Source organism: Pristiophorus japonicus, chromosome 4, assembly GCF_044704955.1.
Source record: "Pristiophorus japonicus isolate sPriJap1 chromosome 4, sPriJap1.hap1, whole genome shotgun sequence".
Lineage (NCBI taxonomy): Eukaryota > Metazoa > Chordata > Chondrichthyes > Pristiophoridae > Pristiophorus > Pristiophorus japonicus.
In genome coordinates, this window is record NC_091980.1 from 121,932,740 (window position 1) to 121,958,244 (window position 25,505).

At 45.2% G+C, this 25,505-nt stretch overlaps 1 protein-coding gene across 4 annotated transcripts in view; it reads left to right on the forward strand.

The window, feature by feature from the left end:
• The first annotated feature begins 514 nt into the window (after positions 1-514).
• Positions 515-25,505, forward strand: part of sil1 (SIL1 nucleotide exchange factor) — a 55,814-nt gene continuing 30,823 nt past the window's right edge. For 2 of the 4 annotated variants that reach the window (XM_070878563.1, XM_070878567.1), the window contains exons 1-2: positions 1,329-1,558; positions 6,118-6,260. In XM_070878563.1, coding sequence (XP_070734664.1) covers positions 6,222-6,260 — 39 coding nt within the window. In that variant the 5' untranslated portion in view covers positions 1,329-1,558; positions 6,118-6,221. The other 2 variants (XM_070878565.1, XM_070878566.1) reach the window with 2 other exon arrangements.

Below are 25,505 nucleotides of genomic sequence, written 5' to 3' on the forward strand. Positions count from 1 at the left end.
ATGAAGTAGATCATAAATATAGGAGACGTACCAGTAATCACTAGATAGGATATTTATCCAACAGGCATAGTGAACTGAAAAACACGTAACCAATTATGGCACAAGAACATTATGGTGTCTGCTTATAATAGTTCTAAATAAAAGGGAATGAATAACAAAGTCAAAGAGAGGGGGAAATTCCCAGATTCGACCCCCAATCTATTCTGTGTTAACTGTTATCAATTTGTAATTCATTCTCAGGACATGGGCAATGCTACCAAGGCTGCTTTTATTTCTCACCCTTCGCTTTACTAAAAAAGGTGGTGTGTCTTCACTTTGAACTGCTGCACTTGATGGTGATTGGTTACAACGGGATGGATTGCTAGGCCACATCAGAGGTGATTTAGAGCCAGCCACGTAGCACGGGACCGGAGTCATGTGTAAAACAGAGTAAGAATTAAAACCTCGCTAATCCGACATCCTCGGGACCTGGCCTGTGCTGGACAAGAGAATTTGCCGGACCACGGGAGGTCACGGCGACCCCCCCCCCCCCCCCCAGACTTAAAAATCCCACTGTCAGCAAAGTGTTAGACTTGCTTCCTACAAAAGCTATTTTTGCTCCTCTGTAACTGTAATACCATGGGCTCCGTACCTTGTACGTCGGCCGCGTTGTGGCTATTTTGCTGTAAGTAGGACTGATCTCGAGAGTGCGCTAGCAGGTTGGAAATGAGATTCGCCGACGGATTGCACGGCGAGAGGGGCCGCTATTTGATGTAAGGAGCCCCGTTGCTCTGCGCGGAGGCCGAAGGAGCCCATGCCGAAGCCGAGGCGGTGTACATGGAGTGCGGCTCCATCACCCCACCGCCGGTCAGCTGTCGGCGTGGTTGGGGTAGTCTCCGACCGAAGATCCTGTACATCGTCCCACATAGTGGGCATTGTTGGCCGAGAGGCGAGCGACAGAAGTTGCTGGTCAAATGTCTTCCAGCCTCGGGAGGAGCCTCGGAGAGAGGGGCAGCGGCTCTGGAGGAACTGGTAGATCTCGCTGAGAGTGTGGGAGAGCTCGGGATAGCCATCGCAATCCGGGCTATGTGGGAATATGGCGGCTCCTCCGGGCGCCGTGTGCCAGCGTTTGTTTATTAGTTTCGATGATGGAGGTGGCTGGTTCCATCACCGAGCTCTGCCAACGCTGCTGACAAAACCCGCTCGTGCCCTCCCCTCTGACCCGGCAGTGCTCCCGCCCGCTCTCTGGTGCCTCGTTCCGTCCCCATGGGAACCCGCCGCCCCTCCCGATCCCGACGCCATTTTCAGGCGCGACGGCTGTGACGCGGTTCCCGTCGACATGGGTAAATCTTTCGCCGATTTCACGCGGGAAAAGGATTTCCATCCAGGCCTTCAAGTTCAACATCAAAACGCAGAGGCGGCAGTTCGGGGCGGGTGTTGTTGGGAGGGAGCAGCAACGATGTCACTGGGCCCGAGGGCCGCCCGCCAACTCACAGGACACAGCGCGGTTTGCGACCCATCGCCGGGAATGATGCCGGTTCAGGGAGGCTGCCAGACCAAAGAGTGCCGGATTTGAGAGGTTCAACCTGTACTTGCACAGCTTAATCCAAAGTCGTATTATAAATATATACATAAGAACGAGATCTTGGGGAAAAAATGTTAATTGTCAATGTCCCATATTTTTCCTAGTTTTTAACATTATCGGCAGACCTGCCTGGCAACTGACCATAATAGCAATTGAGTCCAAAAGATAACAATGGCATGAATCTGCCCATCATTATACTGATCGAGATGGGTTAATAATGTTACTAATAAGTACCAGTAACATTTTCTCTGATATATAACTGTATAGCATTATTACAGTGGTGCCAGACTGGGTATGGATGTGTCTATGAAAGTCAGCAATAGAATGTCCATTTCAAACCTAATCTGCACACATGATAATTCCTAGAATTTGCCGCAAATCTGTGGCCTCGATTTACAAACACAAGACCATGTATGTTAGTGTGGTCCAATGAATACTTTGACTCATAGTATATGAATAGTGGAGAAACTGAATGGAGTGAGTGGCTTTTGATTTATACATCACTGTGTTTATCTCAGATAGACATAACTGTTGATATATGTCCAAATTTAAAAAATGATAGCCCAAATTGGAGAAACTTCCAAGTATTCGTGAATGAACTTGAAATGAGTAAGACGTGGCAGGTCTATCAGTTTATAACATTTATTCTCAGGATGTGGGTGACACTGGCCATGCTGCATTTATTGGTCATCCTTGGTAGCCTTCAGAAAGTGGTGGTTGTCTTGTTCCTTCATCTGCTGCAGTCTTCGTGGTAATTGTTGTCTTAGCATGGAATTCCAGGACATTGACCCAGAGACATGGGTATGTCCAAGTCAGAATAATTTGTAACTTGGAGAGAATATTGGATGTGATGGTATTTTCATGATAATGCTGCTCTAGACTCTTGGTGGTCGGGATTACAGCGGGATGGGGGTGATGTGGGGTGGGGGGGGGGGGTGTTAGTGAAGCATGCTGGGAGAGGTGCTACAGTGCACATTGTTCATACTGCATCCTGCAGCCACAGTCCAGCAGGGGGTGAATATTGACTGCAGTGGCAGGATGTGATTCAAGCAACTTCTTGTTGGAGATGCTTATTACCTGGGACTTATGTTAAACAACCATTACCTGCTGCTTATTAACCCAAACCTGGATAATGTCCACATCCTGCTGTAGTCCAAATGGAGAGGTTGTGAATAGAGTTGAATATTGGAATGGTTGGTGAACAGCCCCACACCTGACCTTGTAATGAAGGCAGAGTCACCATGAAGCTATTGAAGATGGTTGGGTCAAAGAGTTTTCTCCAAGAAACTCATGCATCAATGTCCCGTGGCTGTGCCTCTGACAACTAAAACCATCTTCCTATGTGTCAGTTATGACTCCAACGACTGAATGGGGTTCCCCTTGACTCCCACTGACTTCAGTTTTGCTTGGGCTTCTGAGTGCCACACTCAGTTGGATACAGTCTTGATGATAAGGGCAGTCACTCTCACCTCTTCTCCAGCATTCAGCTCTTGTGTTCATGTCTGGCTTAAGGCTGTGATGAGGTCTGAAGCTGTGTGCTTCACTTGAACTGAACACGAATTCAACATCACTTTATATTAAACGAGGTTCATTGTTGGAATATGTAAATCAGTTGTAATCAGTCACATTTTTTTGTTTGAAATTTTGTGCCTTGCACTCTTAAATCCAATACAGTTTGGTTTGTTTAAATGAATTTAAATATGCTGTTCATTGAAACTGTTCAGTTTCAAGCACATTTTTGAAAGTAGTGTTGCAGTGATTTTTTTTCTGATGTTTGTTGAATCTTTGAAGACAAACAAAGGGTACATTCTTTATTTATACAACATGTATGGAACATTCAGTATCATCATAGGCAATCCCTCGAAATCGAGAAAGACTTGCTTCCACTCTAAAAGTGAGTTCTCAGGTGACTGAACAGTCCAATATGGGAATTACAGTCTCTGTCACAGATGGGACAGACAGTCATTGAAGGAAAGGGTGGGTGGGAAGACTGGTTTGCCGCACGCTCCTTCCGCTGCCTGCGCTTGCTTTCTGCATGCTTTCGACGACAAGCCTCGATATGCTCAGCGCCCTCCCAGATGCTCTTCCTCCACTTAGGGTGGTCTTGGGCCAGGGACTCCCAGGTGTCGGTGGGGATGTTGCATTTTATCAAGGAGGCTTTGAGGGTGTCCTTGAAACATTTCCTCTGCCCACCTGGGGCTCGCTTGCCGTGTAGGAGTTCCAAGTAGAATGCTTGCTTTGGGAGGCTTGTGTCAGGCATGAGAACAATGTGATCTGCTCAATGGAACTGGTCGAGTGTGGTCTGTGCTTCGATGCTGGGGATGTTGGCCTGATCGAGGACGCTAACGTTGATGCGTCTGTCCTCCCAGGGGATTTGCAGGATCTTGCGGAGACATCGTTGGTAGTATTTCTGCAGCGATTTGAGTTGTCTACTGTATATGGTCCATGTCTCTGAGCCATACAGGAGGGCGGGTATCACTACAGCCCTGTAGACCATGAGCTTGGTGCCAGATTTTAGGGTCTGATCTTCAAACACTCTCTTCCTCAGGCAGCCGAAGGCTGTGCTGGCGCACTGGAGGTGGTGTTGAACCTTGTCGTCAATGTCTGCCCTTGTTGATAGTAGGCTCCCGATCTTCTCCAAGATGGCAAATGGGATAGCAGTTCCCTAGGGAGCTCTCCCCGAACATCCAACCATCTGATGCCATCTTCCACCTCTCTCTCCCTCAAACCTCCCCCACTCCCCTCACTGTCTAAGCCCCCTCTGGTCCTAACTCCGACCCTCAAAGTACTCTACCTACCCCTTAAACCGTGCTTCAAGGGCCTACTGCCTTTTCCCACCCTCGGTCTACCTTCCAGGCTGACGTCCTCGGTACCAAGTCCCTCCAGTTGGACCCTCACTTCTCGCTCCCCACAGCTGGTCCAATCGACCTCCGGCGATCTCAACGGTGGTGAGCCTTCGACCAGCTTCAAACACAGGTTTGGGCCTATCTCAGGCGCGAGCCTTCCCTCAAGCAACATCCGGGCCTTCCTTCATCCTTTGGCGACATTCTGGCCTCCCTTCCTCCAACGACGTCCTGGCCTTCACCCATCGACGACGTCCGGGCCTCCATCCATTGGCGACCCGCGGGCCTCCATAGAAACATAGAAACATCCATCAGAACATTCAATAGTGGTTTACAGACAGCATTTGTCACTGTCAGATCCATAGCTTTCAGGATGATTGATTACACAACATACATTGTATAAATATAGCACATTACAGTTCCCCTCAAGTCAGCAAAAATAAACCGTACTGCAAGACTGGCCAGTAGAATCCATATGCACCGTGGTGTTCATGACTTCTGTGGTTCAATATAACAGATATTTAATTTTTTCATAATCCTCTTATTCATCATTCCATAGTTTGCTGTCTCTCCAAATTATCATGCTAAATAGTGCATGTAATCATTCTGAGTTAGAGTGTCGGTGAAAGCACTTACAACAGAATTAGTGAAAAAAATGTTATTGATATCAGCAACATCTTTTTCATGTTGTAGCTGGTAGACTAACTAATTACCAGTTTGTGTTCAGACTTGTAGACTTGAAAAAAAGCAACTGCATCCACTCATCCATCACCAGCTGCCTACTGAATCAAGCAAATGAAGGCGGATTTTTTTAAAATCAGCTTATCATCGAATAGAGTATTATATATAATAACTGATAATTGCTCACTTCTAAAAGGTTTTGTGGGAATTACCAAATACAGGATAATCATTTTTTTCAGTTATGCGGACATAGACAACAGAAATAGACCTTTCGCTTTCTCAATCTGTTTAAGATACTTTTCTTATCCAAGCTAACCATTTATTTTTCTATAATTAGACAATAAATCTGTGTTCTAGTGACTGTAATAGTGCAATTAATTATACGAATGGAATATTTTTCTTTAGCTTTTAGTATTTTTGGTCAGTAGCTTTTAATAAAATAATTTTGAAAAACCAGAAGACAAATTTCAAAAGCATTACTGAGCTAAAATTTATATTAAGTGTAAAAACAGGGTCTGTATAAGTGACAAAGACTTAAGTAAAATTACAGTGTTCTGATTACACAATTGTCATCATTTTTGGAAAGTGCATTGAACTGATGGAAAGAGCAAGAGAGACTGAGGGTCATAAGCCCCAATTTTTCCCAAGAAAAAATAAGTACGTCCACTGACCTGTACGCACGTTTCGTTGTGGACCGTCTGCGCTGGAAAAAAAATCGCAAGTTTTCGGCAAACATATACATCTTGCCGCATCGGCGCTACCCAAGTCGATCTCGGGGTGCAGTGTTTAGAATATGTGCCTATTGAGCATGCGCTCAATAATATTCTTTCAACCGACCAACTCATTTCAAAGGGAAAAAAAGCACATGCACAATAAAACTATTAAAAAATCAGCACGTGTGGGACTATGTGGATCACCACCATTTGGCCAGGGATAGCAGTGGGCCAAGTCGGTTGCATAGTTGGGATAAGGCTGCCCTTGATGTTTTTCGGTTGAAGTCTCCTATTTATCTGATGATTTTGCCTGCAGTGTGGATTTAGAAGGCTTCCCAGGACTTCAGGAACATCTTAAAAAAATTTTGGGCTACTTGGGACCTCGATAGAAAAGGTGGTGAAAATGTATTTTTTATTTGAATGATTACAGTTCTATCATTGAAAGGAGTAGCATTAATGGTAAGTTTTCTTTTATCTGTTTTATTTTTAAAGTTCATAAAGTTGATGTTTTATTTTTAAAGTTACGTAAAGTTCCATAAAGTTTATCCAAAATAGCCAGGGAGTCCTTTCGGCCGGGGATAGGAGCGGGCCAATGTGGCTTTCTTTAACTGCAGGTAAGGCTTTTTACTACGGCGTTTCTAGTGTCTGTGCGCCGATTTAATAAATATCGCCAATGAGGAAACTTGGCCTTATGTCCCAAAATGGCGCATATGGTACTTTTCAATGTACAACAGCGCCAGAATGTATGGTGCCAAACATTCTGCCGCTGGTAGTCGACGCTGGCGTTCCAACATTGTGGAATATTTAAACGAAGTTTCAGCGCCAGAAAAATCGCTTGGCGCCGAAAAAACGGCACCCAGTGCTGGGCAAAATTGGGGCCATAGAAACTCAGAGAGACTGGGGTCAAAGAAAGCGTGGGAGAAGAGAGGGTTGATGAGAGAGGAGAGGAAGAAAGTCTGGGAACAGAGAGAGGAAGGTGAGTAACAATCTTTCCTTTAATATTAGCTCAATTTTTTTTAAAGCTATCTAATTATCTCATCTGTGTTTGCTGACAGTAAGAAAAGATCAATACTAATCACTTACTCATGTGAGATAAGGTTATAATTTCTAACACCATAAAAGAGAAGAGAGAAAAATATAGATCGTTTCTTACTCTAATTTGATATTTGAAAGGACAAATTGAATTTTGTAAGCAAATAACCCTCTTTGAGGGAAAAATATAGGAAGAGAGGCCTGGAGGGAGAGTGGAGAGGCCTGGAGGGAAACAGGTTACGGTTGAAGGGACCTCTGGCCTCATTTGCCCTTGGGGGAATCAGTGAGAGTGGGAAGGGGTGGATGGAGGGTGAAGGGTGAAGTGAATCACAGTGGTGCAAGGGGGCATGAATGCAGAGGGTAGATTAAAAGGGGAAGAGGTAGGTGTAGTGATGGAAGCTATAGGGTAGTAGGAAGGGGAAGAGATTGTGGGAAGATGAATAAGTAGGGAATGCAATGGGTGCAAAGGGGTTAGGGGAAGGTTGCGTGATTGAGGAAAGGATGGAATACAAGCTGCTGAAAGTCACATTTTCCCCAAAATCCAACCCCAAATGCAGTCTGCGGCCGCTGACAGTTCCTTACCCCACCACACCTTTTATTCACCACTTTCCATCTAAAAAGAAAGAGGAAGAAAAGAAAGAGAAAGATGCAAAAGGACAAGTTAAGGGAAGAGAAAAATCTCAACATGCATAATGGAAACTGCCTATGTAAACTCATAATTTGTAATTACCAATGGGGCAATTTCCATTATAAATTTCTAATAGGAATTTATAATGAAAAAATTGATAGGAAGCATATGCAAACATAACATGTTTAATACGTTACTAGTTTCCCATAGCATTGTACAGGGAGAATCAACATCGGAACATAGGACATAGGAACATAGGAACAGGAGTTGGCCATTTAACCCCTCAAGCCTGTTCCGCCATTCAATGAGATCATGGCTGGTCTGAGATCTAACTCCATATACCCGCCTTTGCCCCATATCCCTTAGTACCCTTGGTTAATAAAAATCCATCAATCTCAGATTTAAAATTAACAATTGACCCAGCATTAACTGCCATTTGTCAAGACCAAGTGCAGTCTTCAGATGAAGCGGTGTTAGGGCATTGGGATAATTGGACCAGGGAACTCAGATATAATTCAGTTCCCATTTTAAAGTCATACCTTCTGTCCTTATTTTTTTTTTAATACACTTGTTTGATATTATTATTTATAGTTAAATAGCAAATGATTTGGCAACTTGGGAAGCAGAGAAGTAGAGTTGGTTTTGGACCTCAACTTTTTGGTCGACCTATTGGCATTTCCAGATATAAAACTGAACGACTCACTGATAAGCACAGGCTCATGTATCATGAAACATCCACCATTTATGGCCTCTTGTGAAGTTTGAAAGATTGATGACTGGGACACAGTTGGAAATGAGGAAGGGTAACTGGAGTGCAGTAATCTATGACACAGCAGTGGAGCCTTAGCGAAATGAATGAAGCCTGATAGTTTTAACAGTTTTGGTTAAACAGTGTATAACTGATCCAAGCAAAGGATTCCTTCCAATGTGCTAAAACAAAAGCAAAATACTGCAAATGCTGGAAATCTGAAATAAAAATAGAAAATGCTGGAAACACTCAGCTGGTCAGGCAGCATCTTTGTAGAGAGAAACAAAGTTAGGGGTCGAAATTGCCCCATGCCCCGTCAGGGGGTGGTAACTTACCGGCCCCGGGATTTTTATTGCCTGCGGTGGAAGTCCCATCCCAGACGTGGAATTGCCCTTTGTGCCCCTCAAATGAGGCGGAGCGCTGTCTCAGGTGCTCCACCTTGTTGGAGGGGTGCTCCCGAGGCGTCAACGCGGTGCTGAGGTCAGCGCAGTGCCAAAGAGATCAGCTCCACGTAGCACTGACACGCCACAATGCCCCTCCCCTTCACTTAAAATCACTCCCAGAATCTCGGTGGCAATTTTGCCCTTAGGTGCAACCATTGCTCGCCCTGTTAGCAACTCCCGGCGGCACTAACAGAGTGCAGAGAATGTGCAATTTGGGTCCCTTAATGTTTCAGGTTGATGACCTTTCATCAGAACTGGAAGAAGTTAGACATTTAACAATTTGTAAGCCGGGAAAAGATTGGGGGAAAGGCAAAGGGAAATGTCTGCAATAGGGTGGAGGGCACAATGAACATAGAATCATACTATTTGGCCCATCATGCCTCTTTGAAATAGCTATCCAATTGGTCCTCCTCCACTGTTCTTTCCCTGCATTTTATTCCCCTTCAAGTATTTATCCAATTCCCTTTTGAAATTTACTATTGAATCTGCTTCCAGCCTTTGAGGCAGTGCATTCCAGATTATAGCACTCCCCTCTGGTTCTTTTGACATAGAAAAAGCAAACAATTAATTCCTAGAGGGATAGAATTGAAAAGCAGAGAAGTTATGTTAAACTTGTATTGAACCTTAGTTAGACCACACTTGGATTACTGTGAACAGATCTGGTCACCATATTATAAAAATTAAATGACAAAAGGGATGATGGAGCAAGGTAAAAAGAGATGGTAATGGGGCGATAAAGAAACAAAAGATGGGTCTAGAGGGGGTGTCTGAGAAAATGAGAGCAATGGTTCTCTCGAGAACATCACCTCATCTTTGGATTAGCAACATTACAACCTTCCGGCCTCACAGTTGAGTTCAACAACTTCAGACTATAACTACCGTTCCCATTTTCTCACACAGCAAATGTCATGGGGGGGTATAACAAAACTATGAACATTCAATATGTCATGTATCCTACATGTTTACTGCTTGTACTATTACAAGGTGTGCCACTAGAGGGCACTGCAGTGGGAGACTTGTAGGTTTCCTGTACAGATGTGCCAGCGCCTAGTATAAAAGGCAGGCCACCATGTGTGATCCTCACTCTGGAGTTACATTAAATGGACTAAGGTCACTACAGTTCAAGCACAACACACTGTCTCGTGGAGTCATTATTAGAGCATCTGAAGACATAACACAATAGATTTGGATAATGTCATAAATTACAAGATCAAAACCACAACTATCTGAACTCCAGGCATAATTTACAGCCTCAAACCCATTATTAACTGTCTTCATTGTATTATGTATAAAAATGCTTTGAATTTTGCTGTTTTTGAATTTTACCATCAGAATTAATTTCTTCCATTAACACTACCAAATTATCCTTACTGTGAAAGCCCTATCTGAACAGGAGTAAAAACTATTTGATCCAGTGTGTTCGATCATTCTTTAAACATTGCTATTTCAAGGAATTTTTCCCTTTTCACAGTGATTGAATGCTATGCTTCATATCACTGGCTTTGAACAATACAAAGGATGATTACATTTTTTAAACAACCCTTTATAGTCCCCAGGTGTCAGTCGTAGTTCAGTTGGTAAAACTCTTGCCTCTGAGCCAGAAGGTCATTAGTTTGACTTTCCATAAAGGCCCTCAATGCCCAATTGACCACTGAGAAGGATCGCTAATGCTCAGCGATAAAAACGGGCGAGAATTTCCATTTTGAGGGTAAAGGTCTGTGGAATTGATCGTCCGGTGAAAAAAGTTGGCATTGCACACTCATTCTCGGCGGTTTTCTCGGTGGTAAGTGGAAAGTTAGCCAAATGGGCGGTAGTTACTGGAATGGAGGGTAAGTACAAAAATTTAGGTCGAGGCTGCGGTTGGGCCTACAGTAGGGGGAAAACCCAAAGAAAAAATGACCACGATTAAAAAAAAAACACACACATCGCATTCCCAAGACAGTTTTAAGCCTAATCGCCGTGGTAAAATTTTAAATAAATAATTAATTAAGCTTTCACGTACCTTTCTTTGCAGGGTCCCCCCCCTCACCACCTTGTAAAAGCAGCTTTTACAGGGCGGGTCTTTCGGCAATCTGGATGCCGGCGGATGAACCCAAACTTACGCCCTGGCGGTTATTCTCACCGCTGCACGTGGGCGGTCTGGTCCCAGCGGGTGACTTCTGATGTGGCATAAACCAAGGAAAAAACTTGCGTTCAAACTCTCGTCGGGCAAAAAACCAGCTGTGACGCCGAGAAAATCGCTGACAATTAAGCCGAAAGTCTGGCCCATAGTCCTATTCCAGAGATTTGAGCACATAATCTGGGCTGAGGGAGCACTGCACTGTCAGAAGTGCCATCTTTCAAATGAGACTTAAATCGTGGCCCTGTCTGCTCTCTCAGGGGGATGTAAAAGATCCCATGGTACTATTTCGAAGAAGAGTAGGGGGCATTCTTCCCGGTGTCCTGGACAATATTTATCCTTCAACCAACATCACTAAAATAGATTATCTGGTCATTACCACAGTGCTATTTGTGGGAGCTTCCTGTGTGCAAAATGGCTGTTGCGTTTCCTACATTACAACAGTGACTACAGTTCGAAAGTACTTCACTGGCTGTAAAGTGCTTTGGGATATCCTGAGGTTGTGAAAGGCGCTAAATAAATACAGGTCTTTTCTTTTAATATGGATTTCTGTCTTAGGTAGCCACCACAATAACTATATGCAAAATATATAGAATGTACTCAGAATGTACCCTAAACAGCCAAATATTCACAGAGCAAGTTAACTGGCAAACATAGTATTTGCTTTTTCCTTCTATAGCATAAGGTATCAGTTACAGTAAATACTTTGGGGGAGAAATTGGCCTCCTTTGCACCTCCCATTAGTGCCTCCAGGGGGCGATATCGGGGTGCTAAGGGCTTACAGATCGGGTGTGGCAAAATTACCAACGCCTGCGAACTTCCATGGTGGGTTAATGTTGGTACTAAAACTTACCACCTCGATCTGTTGCGCCTTGGAAATCATGACGCTGTGTGATGCACACTGCCCTGGTTTTAAAATTTGCTTCCGCCCCCTGCAGCACTGCCAGGCATCAACAATGGTAGCTGCAGGAGGCGCTGTCACCTCGGCCGCCGCTTGGGGAGTGCTAATTAAAGGCAGTGGTGGTCAGGTAGGCCAAAATTTAATAAGGTCCTCAGTGTGCTGTTTTTTGATTTTTTTACAGGCCATGATTGATCAGCCCTGCTCTCTCTTAGACGCAGGTGTCGTCGATGACCAGTCCTAGTCTTCACCTTCAGTTACTGCAGCATTGGCCCTTCCCTGTAAGAGAGGGTAGCAACCTGTAAAACCAACAGCGCTGCACGGAACATTGTGCAGCGTTCTGCTGCTACCGCCCCTCTCGCTCCCTTTAGCGCTCTAAGAGAAGTGATAGCGCTTGACTTAGCTAAACCGGAGGTTCCTGTCGGAAACACTTATGTAGTGCCCGGCGATACTTTCGCGCTCCTGCAAACAGGACACTACGCTATTTCTAGCCGTTACGTTTTTAATGGCTTTGCATGCCGATTTTACATTGAGTTTTATTCAACCACTTCAGGAACAGAATAGAGGGGTAGTTTTCTGATTCATGGTACTGGTGGGCAAGGCTGCTTGCTGACGGTGTGAAGTCAGAGAATTACCCCTTTTATCTTTCATCTGTAAGATCTGAGTTTGAATCCAACCCAGGCTGGTGGGATTAAAGTGTCTCTCTAGCAACTATAAGATTCCTCTGTGAAAAGATTTAGGACTTTGTTCCTAATGAACACAAAAACAAAGCTTTCTTTCATTGTCAATTGGCTGGTGTGGGAAACGGAAATATTTCACTGGTGCAGGAGAGGGCGCTCTTCTAAAGTTTCAGGAGTAGATAACTTTGCCTGGGAATGCTGACACTAATCTGTGGGAAAGGGATTTGTTCCTCAGTGCTGACATTTCATAACTTGATGCACACAAAAGCTCAGCAACAATTACCCGGAGGTGAGCGCGCGCCTGAGTGATGCTCAGCAGCACTCTGATGATGAGGCTGACTTAGAGGATCTCGCAAGACAGTCATTGCAAATGCACAGCGATCTGCTGGGTTTTGTCAAGGGTGCCCGAGAGTGTCAATGCACTTGCTTTGAGTGTGGTGGAGGCCACTTCAATGATTCCATTTGTGTCTCAGCAGCCCATCGCACCCATCCTTGGTAGATACCAATGGATGTTGGATGCTTCAAGATACCATTGGGTCTCAGACATGGTGGCACGGGCTATGGCTGACGTGGCAGTGCCATTGAGCACCAGGCCGACACTATGGTAGGTCTGCAGACTGTTATGTCATCAGTGTGTGGTGGCATCAATCAGCTCTGTGGTGTGCTGCAGTCGCAGTCTGCCCTGCAGATCCAACTTGAATCCATGCAGGCACTGACCACTGCCATCGTGTCTGGGGGCCCCATAAGTTGCATGGAGAACTAACGTTGGCGAAGCACGGCAGCAATCTGTACTCAGCCAGATAGCTCCAGATGATGAGGCTCTGCCCCAGGGGAGTAGCAGTGTTTCGGGCCTGTTGGAATGTAGTGTCCTCTCTCAGGATGACATCATTCCACCCTTGCCCCTGCCACTCTCTGCAACCCATCCACCACAGAGTGCTGCCGCCCATGCTGAGGTGATGCAGGCCATTCCAGGGCCCGAGCTGGTGCGGAACATCCTGCTAGGCCATCAGCTGTGGCAGCGGCGCCAACCCAGTGACTTTCTACCAGCCTTGCTACAAGCACTGAGACTCCATTGAGGAGGAGCATAGGACTGGGAGGGGGGAGAAGGGAAGTGGTGGGAAAGCACTGAGATAGAACCAGTAAATATGTATGTGCTGTGGCCAGAAATAGTGACCTTGCTCGAATGTGAACTAATGTAAATAGTTTCAGCCAATAAAGAATTGTGTGATGCTGGCCAGAGATGCGTTCCTTGTTCCATTATGAAGTAATGTGATTAGCTGCATGTGGATGTGGATGATAATGTTTCAAGGGGACTGGTTTCAATTATTGTTTGCTGTGGATGTTGGCGTCCTTTAGTGCTTCTTTATAGCCCACTATGGTGTTTTCTGTAAATAGAATTTCATTTCATTTGTCACAATCTTGTGTTGCCATTTGTGTGCATGGAGCCTTGGAAGGTGGGGCGCAATGTCTTCAGCAGATGGCCAGGTGAATAGGCTGGCCAGGTGAGGCAGGGCCTGCAATGTCAGATGCATACAAGCGATGGCCCCCTGAACCATGGGGAAGCCCGCTATCCCGGCGAAGCCATGGGAGCGCTCATCCTGGTCTTCCCTGGACATGGTGAATTTAATGTAGTAAATTCGAATGCTGTAGAGAGCATCGGTCACCTGGCAAATGTACTGCAAACTGCGAGATGTTGCATATATCGCCTACAAAAGACTGGAAGGAGCCGGTCACATGAGGGCAACTGTCACTTTCACTGCCACTGACAGCGAGGTCCTGGTGCCAATGTCAGCTGCCAGGTATGTCTGCAGGAAGAGGCACAGCTCCGTTACCGCATCTTTGCGGAACCTCAGCCTTCTTAGGCACTGTTCCTCGGACATCTCAAGCTAAGAGTAATGCACACAGTAAACCCTGCGACTGTACGGCCTTGTGCCCTGCTGTCTGGGGTCTTTCCTCTGGCGAGCATCCACATTTGCCATAAGCCGTCTCTGCAGTTGACGCCTTTGAAGTCATCGTCGCAGGACGACATGGTGTCCGATCACTGCCCCCATAACTTTGCAGAGGTAACAATGATATGCTGATTCCAAATGTTTCCGATGGTGAAGGCAACAATATCTTCCGAGATGCTAGTACTGAAGCTTAGGAGTCAGTAGCCACAAGGCGCCAGCACCTTTGACCTGTGCGAGCAGCCAACGCAGCATGGACCAAGAACTCTGTGGGCTGGCTGCAACACCCTTTAAATAACTCTCCGATTAGTTTCCCCGCCTTGTGCACGCCAGGCGTCATCGCCGCCAGCTGGCAAGTGAAGCGGCCAAATTGAATTTGCTGAGACTGGCGCCAAGGAGGCTTTGCACATGTACTAATGTCATGATTTCCATGGCGGTAGTCGGCAGGGCGTCAAATCTTTATGCCCCTGAAACAGGACAACCAAATTTCCCATCAGGCAGCACCCAAGCATAAGGCCCACGGCCAGCCGTTCACATTCCATTGCCGCCTCACTCAGGCGGGATCAGCTGGCAGTAGCAACTGAATTTCGACATCATAGAGTACAAAGTCTAGTCTCAATTATCAGCAAAGTGAACATTCACTCCCTCCACCTCCGTCGCACTGTTGCTGCAGTGTGTACCATCGACAAGATGTACTGCAGCAATGCACCAAGGCTTCTTCGACAGCACCTCCCAAACCCATGAACTCTATCACCTAGTAGAACAAGGGCAGCTAGTGCCTTGGAACACCATCATCTGCAAGTTCCCCTCCATGGCCTTGCCAGTGATGCCCACATACCAGGAATATTTTTTTTTTAAAGATAGGAAGTTTTGCTAAAGCTATATAGAACATTAGTTCAGCCCCAGCTGGAGTATTGTGTCCAATTCTGGGCATCTGAGTTTAGGAAGGGTGTGACCGCTTTGGAGAGAGGACAGAAGATATTACAATGGTTCTGGGGATGAGGTATTACAGTTACGTTGAATAAACCTGGAGAAGCTGGGATTGTTCTCTTTGGAACAGAGAAGAGGAGATTTGATAGAGTTGTTTAGAATCATGTAGTGTTTTAATAGAGTAAATAAGGAAAAAACTGTTTCCAATGGCTGAAGGGTCGATAATGAAATGGCATTAATTTAAGGTGATTAGCAAAAGAAACAGGCAACATGAGGAAACACTGTTATACACAATGAGCAGTTACATTTGGAATACACTTCTTGCTAGGGTGTTGGATACAGATTCAATAGTAGCCTTCAAAAGGGAATTGGGCAAATACTTGAACAAGAAGAAGGGACATGGGAAAAGAGCGGAGGAGTGGGACTGACTGGATTACTCTTCGACAGAGCCAGCGCAGGCTCAATGGGCCGAAGGTCTCCTTTTGAGTTGTACTGTTCTATAACTCTGTGAACAGAGACACATGGACAAAGAGAGAAAGTCACAGACAGAGACAGACAGACAGAGAACTGAAAAAACACAGGGAGAGAACCAAAGACACACAGGAAAAAAGTGTTATATATATAAACCTGTAAATACCTTGCGTAACCACCAGAGGGCTCATCCCCTGGAGTCCCAAGGTATCCCACAATCCCTTGGGAGCATCTGTAATTAAGGAGACCTCACATGCTGAAGAGGCACTCTGGAGACTTGTAATAAAAGACTAAGGTCACACATTACTTTGAGTTCACAGTATATGGTAAGACTCTTTATTCATACATAACAACTGGCCACGAGATACAGATGATGAACCCAATGATGAGAGAACAATGGGCATCCTGGAGAAATTTTTGGAGGGAGATGATGGGAAACCTTCCTGGAACGACTCGACCAATACTTCGTGGCCAAAGAGCTGGAAGGAGAAGCGAATGCTGCCAAATGAAGGACGATTCTCCTCACTGTTTGTGGGGCACGAATGAATGGCCTCATGAAAAATCTGCTTGCTCCAGCAAAACCCACAGAGAAATCGTACGATGATTTGTGCACACTGGTCTGGGAGTATCTGAACCCGAAGGAAAGCGTTCTGAAGGCGAGGTACCGGTTCTACACATACAAAAGGTCTGAAGGCCAGGAAGTGGCGAGCTGTGTTGCTGAGCTAAGACACCTTGCAGGACATTGCGAATGTGAAGGACATTTGGAGCACATGCTCAGGGACTTCTTTGTATTGGCATTGGCCATGAAGTGATACTTCGCAAACATTTGACTGTAGCGACCCCAACCTTGAGTAAAGCCATAGCGATAGTCCAGGCGTTCATTGCCACCAGTGACAATACCAAGCAAATCTCTCAGCACACGAGTGCTGCTACTAGTGCTGTGAACAAAGTAATGTTGTTTTCGAATTGCAACGTACAGGGCAGGCCTCACATGCCTGCAGCTGCACATCTGCAGATGTCTCAGAGTCCACCATCAATGCTAGGCCATGAACACCTTGTTGGTGCTGCGGGGGTGATCATCGATTCCATTCATGCCGTTTCAAAGGCTACGTTTGCAAGGGCTGTGGAACAATGGGACATCTCCAATGTATGTGCAGGCGAACTGCAAACTCTGCTAATCCTGCAAACCACCATGTTGCGGAGGAGGACAGATCCACGGAAGATCACGACGAACCAGAGCCTCAAACCAAGAAGGCAGAGGTATAAGAAGTGCACACATTTACCACAAAATGTCCCCCGATAATGCTGAAGGTTAAATTAAATGGTCTCCTGGTGTCAATGGAGCTGGACACGGGTGCGAACCAGTCCATTATGAGTAAAAAGACTTTCGATAAATTGTGGTGCAGCAAGGCCTCAAGGCCAGTCCTGACTCACATTTGCACAAAACTGAGAACTTACACAAAGGAACTGATTCCCGTAATCGGCAGTGCTACCGTAAAGGTCTCCTATGGAGCGGTGCACAAGCTACCACTCTGGGTGGTACCGGGCGATGGCCCCACGCTGCTCGGCAGGAGCTAGCTGGGGAAGATATGCTGGAACTGGGACAACGCCCGAGCGCTCTCGTCCATCGACGACACTTTATGTGCCCAGGTCATAAACAAGTTCCCCTCGCTGTTCGAACCAGGCATCAGGAAGTTCCAAGGAGCAAAAGTGCAGATCCAACTAATTCCAGGGGCGCGACCCATCCATCACAAGGCAAGAGCAGTACCGAACATAATGAGAGAGAGGGTGGAGATCGAGCTGGACTGGCTGCAACAAGAGGGCATCATTTCGCCAATCGAATTCAATGAGTGGGCCAGTCTGATTGTTCCTGTCCTCAAGGGAGATGACACCATCAGAATCTGTGGTGATTACAAAGTAACTATCAATTGTTTCTCCCTGCAGGATCAGTACCCACTACCAAAGGCAGACGACCTTTTTGCGACGCTGGTGGGAGGAAAGACATTCACGAAGCTGGACTTGACCTCGGCCTACATGACGCAGGAGCTCGAGGAATCATCGATGGGCTTCACCTGCATCAACACACACAAAGGCCTCTTCATTTACAACATGCCCGATGCCCGTTTGGGATTCAATCAACCCCGGCGATATTCCAGAGAAACATGGAAAGCTTCCTGAAGTCAGTCCCGTGAACCGTGGTCTTCCAGGACGACATCTTGGTTACAGGTTGGGACACAGTTGAGCATCTGCAGAACCTGGAGGAGGTACTTAGTTGGCTCAATCACGTGGTGCTCAGGTTAAAATGCTCAAAAGTGCGTTTTCCTGGCGCCTGAAGTGGAGTTCCTGGAGAGAAGAATCGCGGCGGACGGCATCAGGCCCACCGATTCAAAGACGGAGGCAATCAAGAACGCACCGAGGCCACAGTACGTGACGGAGCAGCGGTCGTTTCTCGGACTCCTGAACTACTTTGGTAACTTCTTACCAGGTCTCAGCACACTGTTAGAACCACTGCATGCCTTACTGTGTAAAGGGGACGAATGGGTTTGGGGCAAAAGCCAAGAAAATGCCTTTGTAAAAGCTAGAAAACAGTTATGCTCAAACAAATTGCTTGTGTTGTATGATGCATGTAAGCGTTTGGTACTAGCATGTGATGCGTCATCATACGGTGTCAGGTGTGTATTGCAACAAGCTAATGAATCTGGGAAATTGCAACCGGTTGCTTATGCATCCAGAAGTCTGTCTAAGGCTGAGAGGGATTGAAAAAGAAGCGTTAGCATGTGTTTATGGGGTAAAAAAAAATGCATCAATATCTGTTTGGGCTCAAATTTGAATTGGAAACTGAACATAAGCCACTGATATCCCTCTTTTCTGAAAGTAAGGGAATAAATACGAATGCATCGGCCTGCATCCAGAGATGGGCGCTCACATTGTCCACATATAACTATGCCATCCGCCACAGGCCAGGCACAGAAAACTGTGCCGATGCTCTCATTAGGCTGCCATTGCCCACCACGGGGTTGGAAATGGCACAGCCTGCAGATTTAGTCATGGAAATGGAAGCATTCGAGTGTGAGCAATCACCCATTACCGCCCGACAGATTAGAACCTGGACGAGCCAGGACCCCTACTATCCTTAGTAAAAAAACTGTGTGCTTCACGGGAGCTGGTCCAGCGTCCCATTAGAAATGTAGGAAGAGATAAAGCCTTACCAGCGGCACAAAGCTGAAATGTCTATACAGGCAGACTGCCTTCTGTGGGGCAATCGGGTAGTGGTACCCAAAAAGGGCAGTGACCTCCACAGTACTCACCCAGGCATTGTAATGATGAAAGCGATAGCCAGATCCCATGTGTGGTGGCCCGGTATCGATGTGGACTTAAGAGTACTGCGTGCTCAAATGTAACACATGTTCACAATTAAGCAATGCACCCAGGGAGGCGCCACTAAGTTTATGGTATTGACCCTCCAAACCGTGGTCTAGGGTCCATGTCGACTATGCAGGCCCGTTCTTGGGTAAAATTATTCCTAGTGGTTGTAGATGCGTACTCCAAATGGATTGAATGTGAGATAATGTCGGCAAGCACATCCGTTGCCACCACTGAAAGCCTGCGGGCCATGTTTGCCACACACGGCCTGCCTGATGTCCTTGTGAGTGACAACGGGCCGTGTTTCACCAGTGCCGAGTTCAAAGAGTTCATGACCCGCAATGGGATCAAACATATTACATCTGCCCCATTCAAATCAGCATCTAATGGTCAGGCAGAGAGAGCAGTGCAAACAATCAAGCAGAGCTTGAAGAGGGTAACAGAAGACTCACTGTAGACTCGCCTATCCTGAGTCCTGCTTAATTATCATACAAGACTCCACTCACTCACTGGAATTCCACCCGCTGAACTGCTCATGAAAAGGGCACTTAAGACAAGGCTCTCGTTAGTCCATCATAGGCAGTCCCTCGAAGCAAGGATGACTTGCTTCCACGCCGAAAAGGGATGAGTTCACTGGTGTTTCAATGAAGGACCTAATATTCCGGATCCCGAACTGCATCTAAAGGGTGGAAGATGCCTGTGCGTGAATTTTTTTAACATGTGGTGGCCGTCGCACACCAGCCACCACACGGGCTTGACAGAGCTCGGTCTTGGTCCAGTGGCAAGGGTTAACCAGGACGACTGGAGACCAGTCCACCCTGATCTACACGAACAGGTAGAGAGCAGGCAGCTTCAACAAAGTACATATCATTAGAGCGCAAATGTGTCACGCGAAATTGAAATCAATGATCCTGTATTTGTGTTGAACTATGGATAAGGTCCCAAGTGGCTTCCCGGCGTTGTTGTGGCCAAAGAGGGGAGTAGGGTGTTTTGGGTCAAACTTTCAAATGGACTCATCTACAGGAAACACTTCGACCAAATCAAACTCAAATTCACAGGTATGCGAAAGGATCCTTATCCACGGATGTATAATCTCAAGTGTCAAGGCGGGTTTTTCAGGTTATCCTTTATTTCACTGTCCAGTTCTTTGCCTTTATCTTTTAGCTCATAATATCTTTTAATATTATTTCTTAATAGTCCTTTGAGCTCAGTTAAATCTTCAAGTAACAGGGGAATTGGTGCTGCTTGCTCTTCCATGTGATTATCAATATCTTGCTTAATCTCATCACTTATATTTAATGTCATTGTCTTCCTGGCGTGTATATACGTCATGTGTGCTCTTCCCACTGCCACCGACACTCTGGGAGTAAAGCAAAAGTTGGGCATTGTAATGTTACAAGTCAAGCCTCCGTAATCGTAAGTTCCCAAGCTAGTTACCACATAATATTCTTCTCGTCCTTGATAGGCGTAATGTGTGGGTTCGGTTTGGGCAGGGCTTATTCCAATGACGTATTCTTCCGTGGTATTGTCAAACCCGCAGCTATCCTTTCTCCCATCTCCCACTGGGTGACGGCATGAAGTTAGGCTTTCTTCTCTCCGGCACCTGGATAAAGATATTCCCCTTATATTTCCATTCTTTTTGATTTCATTCTGGCCCATCGCGGATGTACTCTTCCCCTCGTATATCCCTATGTTTGCAACTTCATATTGAAGTTACGGGTATAAGGCTTGGTTTGTTACAGGGATCACTAGTATTATCCCTACCATAGGGGTTTGTTTCCCCTCACATCCTCCTGTAATCGCATACACCTTAGTCATTCCTTTCAGGGTGCAGGCGTCTAATGGCCCAGTGTACTGTGCCATTTCTTTTAACTGGGTGCTATTTATCCAATCTGGAACTCGCCCGGTTTGTATCTGATCTATATTGTGTCTCACCTGACCGATCATCCATCTCCCATAGGCATGACGTGTCTCTTTTCCTGCCCTCGGCATCGTCCTCTCATTCCTGCTTATTTACCTCGTTAATTGTTCGTGCATGGCCTTCTAATGCGTATATCCTCTAGCAGTTTTTTTGGATGTTTTAGATCCTAACTTTGATGATTCTAACCCTAGCCTGGCATGTTTCCTCATTAGTACCTCCATCGTTTCCCTCAAACTATCTACTCCTGCTTGGATCGCCTATATATCTAGTGCATCTACTAGAGAAGTCCCTGTACTTACTCCAGTTAATACGTCATTCCCTATAGATCTCCTCTGTCTTCCTCCTTTGTGTCTCAGCTGCTTGTGATACTCCCTTGCTCCTGATGTGTCACTCGCTTTTCTTAGGATTGTGTCTAGCAATCGTGTGCACAATGCTTTAGTCTTGGAGGCTAAACTTTTCTGGCAGGTATTGGGCTGTTAAATGTAGGCTCACAGGTACCATTTAGGCTGCACATTGTCAAATAACAACATTATTTCTGTTCCAGGTTTAACTACCACGCGCTTTCCCAAGGTTAATTCCCCTGGTTTATAATATTCAGGTAACATTTTGTTACCCACTTATCTTGTGGCTTCAAGATAAACGCTCCTGACACTCGGATGCCGCCTCCTATGTAGTTGTTGTACCCTCCGGTGTGGGTATATGCTTCTTGGCCTCTAGGGGCAGCCTTGTAGCTTGTCCTTGTAGACTCGTAAGGGCGGTGGTGATCACGTTTATATACATTCTGTTGATAAAACACATCCTGGATATTCCAGGTTTTTAGTTAGATTCTTCTCATTTCTATTTCAACTGGATTGTTTGCACCATTTCTCCGGGCATGTGGCCTTTTCCAGATCCATTTTATTATAGCTAGTACCCCTAATGTGGCAAATATCCATCCTAATCCTCTAAAAAGTCCATCTGTCGTACCTTTATATTCTTTCAGCTGGGACCAGTGCTTCCATCGACCCCTACCTTTCATATTCACGCAAGCGCACGTATCTCCACTAATTAATACCTCATATGGTCCGTTCCACCTAGGTGCGAACCCTGGTTTCTCTGCCACTTCCTTAACCATTACCTTCGCACCCACCTCGGGGATTATAGCCGAGGCGGTTATCTCACCACCTTCGTCCTCCTCCTTCTGCCTTTCCCAGACCTCCTGACGCATACTTTTCAACTGCTCACTCAATTCCCTCACATACTTTCTGATTCTGTCTCGTAGGGGGCCTAAGTCGGATCCGATTCATTCTCTCTACCATCCCTGAACTCTAGGGGTGATATGGGATGTGAAACTTCTGATTCAACAAGTTTCTTTCGTCACTTGACCCGTGAAATGAGTCCCTTGATCCGAGTCAATCATATGGTAATAGGACTGCCTCCCATTTAGTATTTACACCAGTGTGTCTTTTGTGTGCAGTATTATTTCTCCTGTCATTATGACAGGCTCACTAATTTTGACTGCCCAAGTGGCACAATCCAGGCATCTGGACAGACCGGCAGCCACTGGTGATTGCTGTGTCGAGTAGTAAGCTACGGGTCTCATCCTATCCCCATGCATTTGTGTCACCACGGCTCATAGAAGCCTCCCTGGTTCTCACAATATATATGGAATCGGAGATCCCAGCTCTGGAGCTGACATGAGGGCTTCCTTCAGATTACCGTATGCTGCTTCTTATTCGGGGCCCCAATCTATGGTTTTCCTCCTTTCACTAGCCGCTGTATGGGTACTGCAATTGCCGCAAAGTTAGGTACAAAATTTCTGCAATAGTTAAAGAGCCCCAGTACCTTACGCATCCCTCGAACTGTTTTTGGTTGGGGCATAATCCTAATGGCCTCCTTCCTTCATTGGACATGGTCCTAGTTCCTTGGGATATTTTGTGTCCCAGGTACTGTACCACACTTTGTCTGATTTGTGCCTTTTTGGGATTTACTTTGAATCCTGCATCCTGCAGGACTTTCAGGATCTCTATAAGTGCTCCTGTATGCCCTCTGTCCTCGGATGCTATTAGTAGATCATCTACGTCTTGTAGTATTGTACTCCTATATGGAGTTAAATTCACCTTTTCTATGGCTCGACTCATAGTCCGGTGGAATATAGCTGGGCTATTGTGGAACCCTTGTGGGATCCGTGTCCAGGTGTACTGATGGTCGCCGACTGTGAAGGCAAATTTATCTTGGGACTCTTTTGCCAGGGGTATGGACCAGAATCCATTGGCTATATCTAATACAGTGAAGACCTTATGCTCTGGTTTTAATCTGTCTCACAGCCTGAACAGCTTCTGGTTTTATCAGGTAGTTGGGCACTTCCCACATTAGCATGCCCGTCAAAATTACTCTGTTCCCCATAAGTATTTCTAGATTGTTTCCAAACCTTTTAGTTTTATTTCTTTTTTTAAAAGAGATCAGATTTAACATTTTATTTTGAATGTATCTCAGTATTTGTGCCTTCTCTTAACCCGTGGTACTTGAAACCTTCACAACAAAATTAACTCTTCGCTGTTCCCATCCTAATTTCTGCTCCCCGTTTGAAGTATTTGTATTTATTGTTGGATTACAAAATGTCAAATATGGTAATACTGTTTTTTTATCGGATTTCTCATTTATGCTTACAGTGATTCAAAGATCACAGAATGCAAAGTACTTGTTTTATAATTGTGTGCCCAACTTCTGTTTTAGAAGCTGAACATCAAAAACTCTAATCTTTTGCACTGTAACTTCAATTTTGTGATACAGTATCTCATAAATTACATCTTTTTAAGCTTCAGCTTCTGACGCAGTAGTTGTGTAATTTTATTAAAAAGGCTTCCAAACCCAAGATTTTCCAATACAACCAAAATGTTTATCAAGGAGAATCACCTGAAATATCTCAAAATCCCAATTCAAATATTGTACTGCCAATCTTTTATTTAAAACTTTTTACTGAGCTAGAAGCTTTTGCATCAAGGTTTTACACAAAGGAAAATGGGGGCGTATTTCCCCAGCCCGCAGCCTCGAAAGATCCACGTAGGCTTTTTTTTAAAGGCATTACAATTTCCCTTCTCAGTTCTTTATCTCATTCCTAGACTAAATTCATTGTCTTTCAACTCAATGTAATCAATGATTACGTGTTTTCTTTTGACAAGTAAGTGAGTGTGTCAAAATTTTTTTTTAAAACCAACGGGACCACACGTTTTTTATCTTTTGCTCAACAAACCTATCCTCTATGCATTTCCTAGCTCCGTAACTTATCATCCGAATAAATTCGCACCTGCGTTTCTAACTTAAAATGTAATTCAATTCTGGGTTCACACTTTCTTAAAACTTCCCACACACACTACAAAGGGTTAAAAAAAACTTTCACTGTCTGAAAAATTGGGTGGAGCTAAAACAAACAGACAGCTCCACCATTTTTTCAAGCAGGCTTTCAGACACATGTAAGATTCATTAATTCCCACCTCAAATATTCCGCAGTCAAAGATCACACAAGCACTTTCATTCAAAGACAGACATTCACAAAAGTCTCTTTTCATTCAACAAAGCTCACTAATTGTTTGGCCGGCTCTATTTTTGGATCTATACGTCACTTAAGATAGTCACTATCAGGTTTTTTATGGTCGTCCGAAAAATATCCCCATAAGGGAGCAGTGTCCAGCATATCTTTACACACCATACTCAGTTTTTGTTACGGTATATCGGTTTTACTGTATTCTCAGATACTGACCGCCTCCCTACAAATACAGTCAAAATGGTGGAGCTATGCGGGCAAGTGTTCCATTGGTTATTTGCCACCAGTCCCCGCCCACCTACTACTAATACATTGGTTAATACATTTTCAGCAATGTTACTACCGTTACAGTAATTTCTAATGATTCTGTTGGTACATCACTGTTGCTACGGGAAAAACCCCCCCTCCCGCCCCCCCCCTTAGGTCATGTGTTACTTTTTCTGTGAACGTGTTCCTATACTAGCTTTCAGGCTGCGTCCTTGGCAGACCACCTGCCTGTAAGCATTTCAAACACGCCTTATGTCTGTTATCTTGTGTGACTGGAACATTGCAGTCTTCTCTCATTATTACTGTGAACTGTCTACATAAATCGTATGGGTGTTCTTATCTCCTAAGAGAATTTCTCTGACCTTAGTGTTTCTGCCTAATTCAGCTATTCAACCATGCACGCATTTTTAAACTTACTCTCAGTCTTTCTTACCTTGTATTTTAGTAACACCGAATTAATTTACCCCTGATTAAGGTTTTTCGCTCTTACAGTGGTGCCCTCTGGTGTCCGGTGACCCCAAGCATCAATACATAACAACATCCCCTTTTCAAGATCTTAATATCAGTCTCTTTACAAATCAAGTCGGTCTGGGACTTTCCGCTCATTAGTTGATCGTCTCAGTTGAACTTGAGTTCTGGGTGAGCGTTCTGAGTCAGTTGTGACTGAAGGCTGAGTAACCGATCTGATGGGAGTTGTAATGACCACATCAAAGACTGAAGGTTCAGGTTCAGTAA